The sequence below is a fragment of the Hyaena hyaena genome, unplaced genomic scaffold (assembly GCF_003009895.1).
Source record: "Hyaena hyaena isolate Hyena2069 unplaced genomic scaffold, ASM300989v1 scaffold_607, whole genome shotgun sequence".
NCBI classification, from domain to species: domain Eukaryota; kingdom Metazoa; phylum Chordata; class Mammalia; order Carnivora; family Hyaenidae; genus Hyaena; species Hyaena hyaena.
In genome coordinates, this window is record NW_024081241.1 from 433,064 (window position 1) to 444,870 (window position 11,807).

Consider the following 11,807-nt stretch of genomic DNA (forward strand, 5'->3'; position numbering starts at 1 on the left):
TCCCCGACAGCTCACCTCTCGAGGTCCTGGAAACTTCTTCCTCTCCTTACCTCTTCACACCCAGAGGGACTAGTACTGCTCAGCCCTGGGTTATCACCCCATGCCTCGCTGGTGTCCCCTAAGTTGCCCACACCAATAATAATGACCTAGAACTTAGTACTAGTGCTGATTGTAAAGCCTTACTTGGAAAACGCAGCAGATGGAAATGGACATGTCATCTATCTACCATGACATGACTATTCAGATGATGAACAGAACCGACAATAGAACTCATCTTCAAAAACGAATACCGCTCACTGAGTCCCTGAGGAACAAGTGGGCAACAAGGAACTGTGGAGGAAACAACCATGTATTCTATGAGATAGTATATAATTTAAAGAATAAGATTTTACCTGAAAAGAAGTATTTAATGTACCAGTGCAGAGACCATAAATAAAATTGAAGACACAATTAGGGCAATGTCGGTCCCTACCACCTCCTTAGTTTCTCATACAGAAGCCCCCGAAGTGTCAGGGTGAACACAGCCCATCGAGTAGGAAACTGCAGCAAGAAGTGCAAGGAACTGCTGGGGGGCTGCCTCTCAGGACCTGAGGCGGGAAGAGGGGCCACAGCAGGCTCCAGGGCCTGCCCTCCCCCTCACTGCACCACAGTGACCACGCGCCTCCCCGTTCGATTCTCCCTGGACCGTCGGCCTAGGAAACCCCTGCACATGGTATTGGCCATATTGTTGTGAAACTTTAGACCATTTATGTGAAAAAGAATCTAAAAGCTTCCTGAGAGGGGGAAAAAAACCCACACATTAAAAGGACTAAGAATCAGAACTGTCGTTTGAACTCTCAATAGCAACCAAAGAAGCAAGAAAACAATCAATGTTATTTCCATGTTTCAATACACGCCACCCAAGAATCCTATCTCCAGCTAAATGAACAATTAGAGGAGGGCTTGGAATAAAGACATTTTCAAGCATTCAAGTTCTCAAAGTATTTGACCTCATACACCCTTTCTCAGAAAACTACTGCAGAATATGCTGCATTAAAACAGGAGGGGCGCCTGGGTGGCTTAGTCGGTTAAGCGTCCGACTTTCGCTTAGGTCATGATCTCGTGGTTCGTGGGTTCGAGTCCCGCGTCGGGCTCTGTGCTGACTGCCAGCTCAGAGCCTGGAGCCTGTTTCAGTCTGTGACTCCCTCTCTCTCTGACCCTCCCCTGCTCACGCTGTCTCTCTCTCTCCTAGAAATAAATAAATTAAAAAAAAAAAATTCGAAATTTAAAAAAATAAATAAATAAATAGATAAATAAATAAAACAGGAGGAAAGCCAGAAAGGAAGCAGATATGGATCTAATACAAGAAAGAGGTGAGGCCACTCTCGTAATGATTCAGAAGTAAAGGTCCCAGAGTGCTGGTTGTGATCCTCAACGAGAGAGTGACCGGGTCAGATGAGAACGGTTACTGCACATGGCATTAAAAAAAGCACAGGAGGAAGAGACACAGAGACACCAGTAGATCAGCTGGTGTGTGTCACTTACTAAAGTGAGTTTTATGGCTCTGTTGAAGCTGAATCTGCGAGCTAATGGTAACTTAAATAAAACACAAGGCAACTATTATTACCCTAAGAAAAAACAAAATTACAAGAGGAAATTTACTCAGGATATATTGAAGTGGGTCAACTGTGAACATTTTGACAGTCAATGTAAATGATGAAGATTAATTTAACCAAGTATTTTAATATAACTACATTGGAAAGACAAGGGAAGGGAAAGTTTTTGTGAGGGTGATGGTGTTGGGGGTTGGAAGGAAGACTGAGAGAGACCTAAACCCTCATCCTCTGGGTAGAAAGTAAATATTGGATAAAGTCTAAAGTTGGAAAAAAAAAAAAGCAAATACAAATGATGAGAGCATGTTAGAAGAACAGTTCAAGGAGCAGAAAGCAGCTGTCTCTGGTAAGTGGAAAGGAAGCGTAGGTTAAGTAGGGCAGAGGCCGCTTATTCCTGTGAAGCCCTATACTAGTTCTAGTTTACTTTTTAAACCAATGCAGTTATCCTTTTAATAAGGAAGGGGGATGATCAATACATTAAGCTCTTGGTGAGGGAGAATGTTTGACCTCAAGATTCTAGAAGCAGAAATGAAAAAATGTGCCATAATACAGTCATAAGAGTATACGGATGATGGAGAGGAGACCTGACAATAATCCCCACAGAGCCTCAAATTTCAACACTTCCCCAAATCAATCTTCATTATAATTTGAGGACCACAGATTTATTTTTCCCCTTACAAGGTTTTAATTTTAAAATGACCCCTAAGGAAGATACGAGTATCTTCTTCCTGTTTCTACTCTGGAAGATTAAAAGGTGCATGAAACAACGTTACCTGTCCCTGAAAAGCTGCTTATGGCAGGAAAAGATGCCACAGAAGATGTTCCTACGGTAATATGATTTAGAAGCCTTCCATCATCTGCGTATATTCAACACCCCCCACCTGGTCACTGGATTTAGAATAGTTTTCATAGCTATTGCCAAAATACACAAGAGATACCAGTAAACCATTAGAATAAATTTCCATAACAACAGAAATAATGATCCCAGATCATCTTTCCAGGGACTGAGCCAAGTTCGTTCCCCACAGAGATGGCATATGTTAAGGTTGGAATCACTTTTGGGTTTTGAAAGCTAACCCTGGCTGTCATGGGTGTCATTATTCACTCTCCCATTCGGCATGAGTGTGTCTTCTGTCTGCCAAGCATTCCCGTCACTCCTTCCTGTGCCAGGTTAGACACACAGCCGGCAGCTCTACTGCCCTGTATGAAACTGAAGCTGCTTCAGATGGAAAAAATGTGCCCACGTAAGAATGTGGAATGTACTGGTTGCCTTACTCCAGAAAAGCCTCATCAAATTTAGAAATGTGCCATCTTGAACCTCAATGAAAGAAAAATCAAGAGCTGAAATCTGGCAAGTGGTGGTTTTCCTGAGTGTTTTCCTCATCCTAATGAGACAGAAATGTCTTCTCCCTTCATCAAGGAAAAAATAAAATAAAAATTCCTATAGATCTTGTTTTACAATTGAAATAATCTAAAGAATGCTTCCAAAAGGCAAATTTAACACGATTCAGTTATGGAAAGGATAGAGCACAGCTGGCAGTGCTAAACAAGATAAGTCAGGTTTAAAAAAAAAAAAAAATGTAATGATAAGCTACCTAACGGAATGAGGTGCCTGATGCTTCTCCACGCTGCCCACTCGTTCTGCAGGAACTTAATGAGTGCCACTCCTTCCTGAGGAGTAGAGTTCTGATTTCAGCTCTATTCATCACCTGGGTAGTCGTGTCACGACAGATAGATGATAGATGGACGATCTCTTGTCCACGTGAATCTGCTAAGGTTTCCAGATAAGGCTTTTTTAATTAAGATCAGTTACTAGAAGTAAACTCCAAGTGGTTACTCATTTACCTCAGCTATACCATTACTCTGGCATTGAAAACAAGCAAAAGGCAGAAAAAGGGAGGGACTTCCCAGGGTGCAATCTAAGAACGATACAAGACATACATTTTATTCAGTGAAACTAAATTACAGTGTCCCATTCATCCTGCTAATATACTTCAATTTGAAGCTATGAAAGGCTCTCTTCTGTCCTACATTTTATTATGTCAAACAAAAAAATACTCATTGATTGGCTATGATGGATTTAGCACCATGTTAAATAATATAAAAATATCTACTTTTTTAAAAAAGAACTTTCCATCATGGTCTCTGACCTTATGGTCTCATTGACAAGGTCATATATTCATTCACTCAACATACTTGTCTTAGTACTATGTTCCAGACACAATGATAGTTACTAAAAACACAGCTGCAAAGACACCTACCAGCAAGTCACAATCTAAGGACGGACCCTGAAACATATGATTACTAAGAGGACAAAGTAATGGTTAGAAACATGGACAATGTGCTATCGGGATTAGTACCCAGGAGACAACGGGGCTAACCTCTGAAGGACAGATAAGTCCTTAAAGATTTTCACACCCCCACCGGTGTAACCGACTCCCACAGAGAGAGGTGCATTTTCCTTCCGCACAGGGATTTAGGCCAGGGCTAAATGACCATCTGTCAGAGATGCTGTGGATGGGGATTCCCCCCAAGTGAGAGGTTGGATTAAGTGTCCTTTAAAGTCACTTCCAACTCTAAAATTGTATAATTCCATGAGATCAGCAAAGGCTAAAACAGTAATAGGAAGCTTAAGAGAGGAAGGGAAACTTGAACTAAGCCCAAAATGATAGCTAGGGTCTAAATAAACAGAAGATAGAGCATAAGGTACACTGTTTTATTCACTAGACGAACGCCAGGTCAGTCAGCAAAACAGCTTAGTGGGGTTCATAACTGGAGCATACAGTAAGATTTCTGTGTCTACTGGATTACTAGGAAATACAGGCAGAATTCTATATTTTACTAGAAAATAATAGCAGCAGGCTTTCCTGAATCATATTTTTAGGAAAATCATTTTCATAAAACTTAGCAATACAATTTAAAATACTGATAGCCCCACTGCACTATATTCTCAATTATACAACTACACTTAATGAAATACAGAGCATGCCAAAAAAATCTGGCATGAGTTTACATTGTTACATGGTAAGAAACTTAAAACAGTTCAAGCAAGACCTGAAAGTTACCTAATTTGGCTACATTTCTCATCACCTTTAGATAAACCAATATTGTGATTTTCCACTTAAAATGGTTATCTTCCTGGGGCACCTGGGTGACTCAGTCAGCTGAGCAACTGACTCTTGATTTCAGCTTAGGTCGTGATCTCACAGTTTGTGAAAGAGAGCCCCACGACGGGCTCCACGCTGAGCAGGGAGCCTGCTTAAGATTCTCTCTCTGCCTCTGCCACCCTCTGCCACTTGCAATCTCTCTCTCAAAATAAATAAACTTTAAAAAAAAAAAAAAAGAAAAATGGGGCGGCGGGGGGCCTGGGTGGCTCAATCGGTTGGGGCATCCAACTTTGGCTCCGGTCATGATCTCATGGTTCGTGGACTGGAGCCCCACGTCAGGCTCTGTGCTGACAGCTCAGAGCCTGGAGCCTGTTTCAGATTCTGTGTGTCTCCCTGTCTCTCTGCCTCTCCTCCACTTGGGCTCTGTCTGCCTCTGTCTCTCAAAAATAAATAAATGTAAAAAAAAAAAAAAATTAAAAAGAATGAAACAAAAATCTCCTCATTAAAAAAAAAAATTAGGGGCGCCTGGGTGGCTCAGCCAGTTAAGCTTCCAACTTCAGCTCAGGTCTTGATCTCAAGGTTCCAGTGAGAGTCCAGCATCAGGCCCTGCACGGACAGCTCAGGGCCTGGAGCCTGCTTCGGATTCTGTGTCTCCCTCTCTCTCTGCCTCTCCCCCATTTGCACTCTGTGTGTCTCTCTCTCAAAAATAAATAAACACTAAAAAAAATTTTTTTTAATTATCTTCCCTTTTCTATACTACCCCCCGCCTCCCCCACAGCTGTCACACCTGTGACCATGCTTCGTAAGACACCTTCACTGCACAATACCAAGGAATCCTAAGCAGCCTCAGTAGGCCAAGAACTGTAATGTCTTTTTTTAAATGTATATTAAATGTATAATGTACATATAATGTAACGTATAATGTATATTTTTTGAGAGACACAGAGACAGAGTAGGAGTAGGGGAGGGGCAGTGAGAGACACACACACAGATTCTGAAGCAGGCTCTGGGCTCCCAGCTGTCAGCACAGAGCCTGACGCAGGGCTCGAACCCACAAACCTCAAGATCATGACCTGAGCCGAAGTCGGACCCTTACCCGACTGAGCCACCCAGGCGCCCCAAACCGTAATGCCTTTTAAAGGATCCCCAATACTCACAGGAACACAGAGTCTTCCGAAAACATGTCATGTCCAACAAGTCCTTCAATTCATCAGAAAGTTAACTCTATGTTGATATTCCGCTACCCTCAATATATTACTGGGTTTCCTCAGCCCACTAAAATTGTGCTACTGAAGCTCAGGAAAAAAAATGCTCATCGTTGGTGTTCATACACAGGTGATGAAGATTTGACTAAACATACAAAAGTGAGTGTGTATACAGAAGAATTGGAGGAAAGTGCTACCAAGTGGACAGCAGTGGAGCCAAGATGGCCACAGTGGGCCACTCCAATAGCCAGATACTTGGAAATAAGAGGCAACCCCATGAACGTGTGTGAAACAAAAAGGCTAGTTTTTAGTCCCATCATCAGAATCAGTTATTCAGAAACTATCAGCTCAATTCCTAACTTACCCCTTTTTCTGAGAGGTTCAGCGTAAGCAAATGCAAGGTCCTAGTATGGGATGACTTCCAGTCTACCGGCATGACATTTCCATAATTATCAGTCAGGGCATTCCAAATCCTTAAAAAGAAGAAAACCACGGTCAATGAAAGTTAACATCCTACATGTCTTTTACTAAACAAACAGGCAATACTATAGTGAAAGAAGGAACAAAAAATATCAAAGCAAAACAACAGAAGGCCTATTTTCCAGAAAAACACCAAAAAGAAGAGCCTCCTAAATAAGACTAAATGAAAATCAGCTAATCAGGCTGACAGGAAGTGCTGAGAGCGGATGAAGTGATTAAAAACTCTTTCAAAGTCAACAGCTAACATCTACACTGTTCTAAGTGCCAGGCACATCCTAAGCAATTTACATATATGAATTCATCTAATCCTCACAAACTAGATTATGAAGAACCATTATTATCTCCCATTTTACAGATGAGGAAACTAAAACACAGGGAGCTTTTGTAATGTTTACAGAGCCATACAGGTAGTACATACACTGCGTTATACATTTATTTTTCTTCAATAACTTCCTAACATACTGGTCATTTCATAGGGTGAAAAGTCTTTCTCTAACCAAAAATTTTTATCCTTTCTAGAGAAAGGATTCAGTCTCAATGTGATGCTAGCGTTTAATATCTATCATGTAATTTTGTAACATAATAGGCTAAGGACTAAAACAGATAAAATGAAGGAGGAAAGAAAAGGGAGTTCACAATAAAACACACAAAAGTTATATCCAATGCAATTACCCTTCCTTATTGTCAGACAGCATTTTGGGGAAGCCACAGAGTGAAATGAAAGGGTGCGTGCCTAAAACTCAGAAAACATAGACTCCTGTTTCCATCCTTCCTCAAACAACGAGCCTTTCGCTTTGCCCCTTAACCTCTCTAGGTATGAGCGACTCTTCTATAAAATGAGAAGCTTGGACACGAATACCAGACATTCCTTCCCGCTCTATGATTCTAAGCGTTATTTCAAATGAGTTGTACTGAGGAAAGCCCAAGCCACACCAGACAAGGACAGCAAACTCCAATTTCATGACCAAAATTCAAATTTCAGTACCAAAATAATCGCAGCATAATAAAATATGACACTGTATGAAAAATATGAATGACTTCAGAGATACAAATGAGATGAAATTTAATTGGGTAAGTTAAATATTACATATATAAGTGGCTTAATGGGCAGAGACACAGAGATGTCATAAGGGGAAAAAAAGCTAAAATCTATGGTAGATTTCTAATCATGAATGAGGCATTAAATAATTGAGTGGGGTTTTTTTGTTCCAAATGTGTAAGCCACTAAGAAACAAAAACAAGACTACTGGAGGCATAAAAATAAGAATGTAAGCTTAAAAATAAAGAAGGAACATACTTGATTTAATGAATTTGGGATCTGGTTCTAAAGAGAAGAAGCAATGGGACCATAACTGCAAAAAGCATAAAATCTCCAGGGGCGCCTGGGTGGCTTAGTCGGTTAAGCGTCCGACTTCAGCTCAGGTCATGATCTCGCAGTTCGTGGGTTCGAGCCCCGCGTCGGGCTCTGTGCTGACTGCCAGCTCAGAGCCTGGAGCCTGTTTCAGTCTGTGACTCCCTCTCTCTCTGACCCTCCCCTGCTCACACTCTCTTTCTATCTCTCCTAGAAATAAAAAAAAATTAAAAAATTAAAAAAAAAAAAAAAAAGCATAAAATCTCCAAACGATGTTTGGCTCTGGAATGCACATTAGCCTCAATGAAAACGTGAACCCAAAAAGCTCTAGGAAACTGGCTCGTTTACCCTGCACGTCTCCCAAATGAATACATAGTTTACTCCTATTCTCCTCTCTTAGAATCATAACCTTCTCCAATGCCAAAGTGCTCAAACTGGGGGCAACAGATCTGGACTGCTAAACTTGCTTAGTTTTTGACCCACACCTTCCTAGGCGAAAGAATTTCAGACACTGAATGACTATATACCTAACGCTGGTTAGGAACTCAAGTAGGATATTCTAGTAGGTGAAAACAGTCCAGAGTTTTGAGGACTGCTTGTTTCCTTTTTTTTTTTTTTTTAATTTTTTAAGTTTATTTCTGAGAGAGAGACAGACAGCGTGAGCAGGGGATGGTCTGAATCTGAAACAGAATCTGAAACAGGCTCCAGGCTCTGAGCTAGCTGTCAGCACAGAGCCTGATGCGGGGCTCGAACCCACAAACTGTGAGATCATGACCTGAGCCAAAGTTGGACGCTCAACCGACTGAGCCACCCAGGCGCCCCTGCTTAAATGAGGCTGGAATAAGAGAACAAGTGGAGTGCAATACTTCACCCACCAGGAGAGACTGTGGACGACTCTGATCTGCCAAGAAAATGAAGGAAAATTAACAGTACTCTATCTCCGCCAGGGTCACAACAAGTGTAGTTGGAAGGACACAGGGCTGACTTAAATGGAAGATTCTAGAATTCTCCAGTCAAGACATGAATTGCCTTCATCTTTATCATAAAGTATTATAACCAGTCATAAACAACCGGCAGGACAAAGTCGAAGGAGGTCAAGATCCGGTGATACCAAATCCTAAGTGATACCCTTTCTGACGCAAAATCTTAGCAGATAAGTAAAATCCATATTTAGCCAAAACTAGAGGTGGGGCTCAGATAAGTTAACTGAAATGCCCTAAGCCAAGGCAATATCTAAGCGAGAGAATTCTCAACTCTCTCTAGTGAGAGGTGCAGGGATGGACGTTTTGGACTCTATAAACGGAGAAATTTATGCAACAGAAAGGGGACAGTGAGTGGTGACCAGCCCCAGTTCCTGAAAAGAGAGACAGAGATTTGTTACGCATTCCCGAATCAAGCATCATACATTACTAACAACATATCATCTACTGAAAACCATTATCAAGAGTAATATTTTTTAAGTTTTACATCAACCTAAGATTTAAGCAAAGCCTAAAACTAGTTGTTTTATTTTAATGTTTGCTTGTTTATTTATTTTGAGAGAGAGAGAGACGGAACATGAGCTGGTAAGGGGCAGAGAGAGAGACAGAGAATCCCAAGCAGGTTCCAAGCTGTTAGTGCAGAACCCAATGCAGGGCTCGAACTCAGTTCATGAAATCATGGCCTGAGCCGAAAGCAAGAGTGGGACACTTAAGTGACTGAACCACTCAGGGGCCCCTAAAATAAACTACTTTCTAGACAATACAGGTGAAGCAAAAATAGGAAGACTTAACTATCTGTGTACAAACCACACATCTGTTTTGAGAAGTCACTCTTGGCAAACCCAAAACCCAAAATATCATCTTTTAATCCAGAGTATGTCCTGAGTCCCTGTGATTCAGAGTATATAAATATAAAACTATCTTCTCTGGGAATAGACTTTCAAAAATGTCATCTTTTGCTACGAGCTACATACATGCATATATAAAGTCGTCATAAACTCTTCCCTCCACAGGGGGCAGGTCACTGTACACAGGTGCCAATGCAATGACGGGGTCTCCAGCACAGCTGGGCCCCAGCCACTGCTAAGCCAGTGTTTACAGGCCCCATTCCTAAATCCTTCTTCTCAAGCTTCCTACTTTATTCACAGAGGAAAGACCAACAGGCTGGAAGGCCTTTTCGGTGCCCGTGGATCCTTCTCCATCCCTGAAGAATCCTTCCCTAACCTCTAAACTCTCCACTCCATCACAGCTCTAAAAACCCACTCAGCCATGGCCAGTGTTTACCGCACTGCTTGAACCCTCAGCCTGTCCAGGGCTCCTGCCTGCCCACCTGTACAATATGCTCAGCTCCCTCACCCTCACCACCCCTTTTAACTATCTTTTGGGGGTGGAACCCTGGTACCTAATGACAATCCTTAACCAAATTATAAGCGGGGTTCAAGACAGTTAAATGAAGTGCCCCCAGGAACTCTGCCTCCCCCTTAACCAGCTCTCACAAATCCCTATGAATTTCCTATCATGGCACTTGGATGGTTCTACACTACTAATGACCTGTTAACATATGGGTTTTCCCACCAGACTAAGAGATCCTTGCTATTAGTAACCAGAGCCTTCCTTTCCTCTTTGCCTCTGTGATGATTTGCACTCCACCTGGGCTCTCAGATGGAGCCAATAAATTCCTGTGGCATAAATGCTGCTTTAACGCTGGTACTTCTGCACGTGCGAGCCGTAATGCTAGACCTTTCTTCATCTGGCAGGCAAACTCCCACTCATTCATCGGGATCCAGTTTTCACATTTCTTTCCCAGCGAAGCTTTTCCTGCCTCTCCCCCATACCCTGTATAAAAATCCCCTATACTTCGCACTTAAGTCCGGGAGAACATCTGTCTACAAATCCAGCCCCCATGCTAAGGTATGTTCAGTCACCGAGGAATCCCCAGGGCGAAGCAGCCGCTACCACTAAGCGCATAACGAAACGCCAGTTTGTATGAATGAGTGGCTACACACGTGCCCGAAGAGGTGCCGTCTCTAACTACCGGCTCGGGTGCAAGCAGGTTCCTCTCTGAACCAAACAAACCTGGGGCGATTTCTAGGGAGCGGGAGGGCAGCGGCGGAGGGAGAGGGAACCTGGAGGGCAAAGGAGCGGGGGATTTAAACAGCAGAGCGCCCGGAGGCCAAAAGCCCGGAGGAGCCCGGCGGGGGCGCCGGGAGGGCGGGGACTCGCCAGGCGGAGGAGGCGGAAGGAGGGCGCGGGGAGGAGCCTGTGTCCGGAGTCCCGCCGGGGCTGCGGACCGTGGGCCAGAGGGCAGGACGAGGGCTGGACGAGAGCAGAAGGAGGGCTGCTCGAGGGGCAGGGGAGGCTCCCGCCCGCCCCCGGCCGGGCCCGCACTCACTCGTCCCCCTGCAGGAGGCTGCGCTCGGTGATGGGCCGCACGGCCGCCCTCGGGGGCTCGGCGCCGGGACCCGAGGGGCGGAAACACAGGCTCAGCTTCTCCTCCAAGCTGCAGGCCAGCGCCGGGAAGCCGTCACCTCCCCCGCCCGGCCCTGCCCCGGCCTCGGGGCTCGCGTTACAGTTCTCCTGGTCCTGGAGGCTCCGGGCCGGCTCCTGGAACTCATAGAAATCCTGCCAGTCCCCGTCCGCCGCCATCGCCGCCCGGCGCAGTCGCGCGCCCCGCCCCGCCCCCACAGGCCCCGCCCCGCCCCCACAGGCCCCGCCCGAGTCCCCGCCCCGCCCCCACAGGCCCCGCCCGAGTCCCCGCCCCACAGGCCCCGCACGAGTCCCCGCCCCACAGGCCCCGCACGAGGCCCCGCCCCGCCCCACCGGCCCCGCACGAGGCCCCGCCCCGCCCCCGCAGGCCCCGCCCCGCCTCGGGCCCCGCCTCCTCCGCCCAGCCTGGGTGGACCTGTCAGAGCCGCCTGGCCTGGGGGTCTTGTCTTTTCCTGAGGCTTCCCCGAGGTGATCGCTGCCTCCGTAGAAAGGAGACCCTTAATTAACGTTGAGTCTCTTCCTACAATTTCTATCACTCAGGAATGACTTCCCTCTTCCCTTCCCCTAGTGGGGAGCTGACCTAAATGTGGCGGCTAAAATAAAAG

At 44.8% G+C, this 11,807-nt stretch overlaps 1 protein-coding gene across 2 annotated transcripts in view; it reads right to left on the reverse strand.

Moving 5' to 3' along the window:
* FEZ2 (fasciculation and elongation protein zeta 2) overlaps nucleotides 1-11,374 on the reverse strand; it is a 44,026-nt gene extending 32,652 nt beyond the window's left edge. For both annotated transcript variants that reach the window (XM_039257234.1, XM_039257233.1), the window contains exons 1-2: nucleotides 11,108-11,374; nucleotides 6,269-6,377 (exon numbers count right to left, since the gene is read on the reverse strand). In XM_039257234.1, coding sequence (XP_039113165.1) covers nucleotides 6,269-6,377; nucleotides 11,108-11,361 — 363 coding nt within the window. In that variant the 5' untranslated portion in view covers nucleotides 11,362-11,374. The remainder of the gene's footprint in view (nucleotides 1-6,268; nucleotides 6,378-11,107) is intronic.
* Nucleotides 11,375-11,807: the final 433 nt, after the last annotated feature.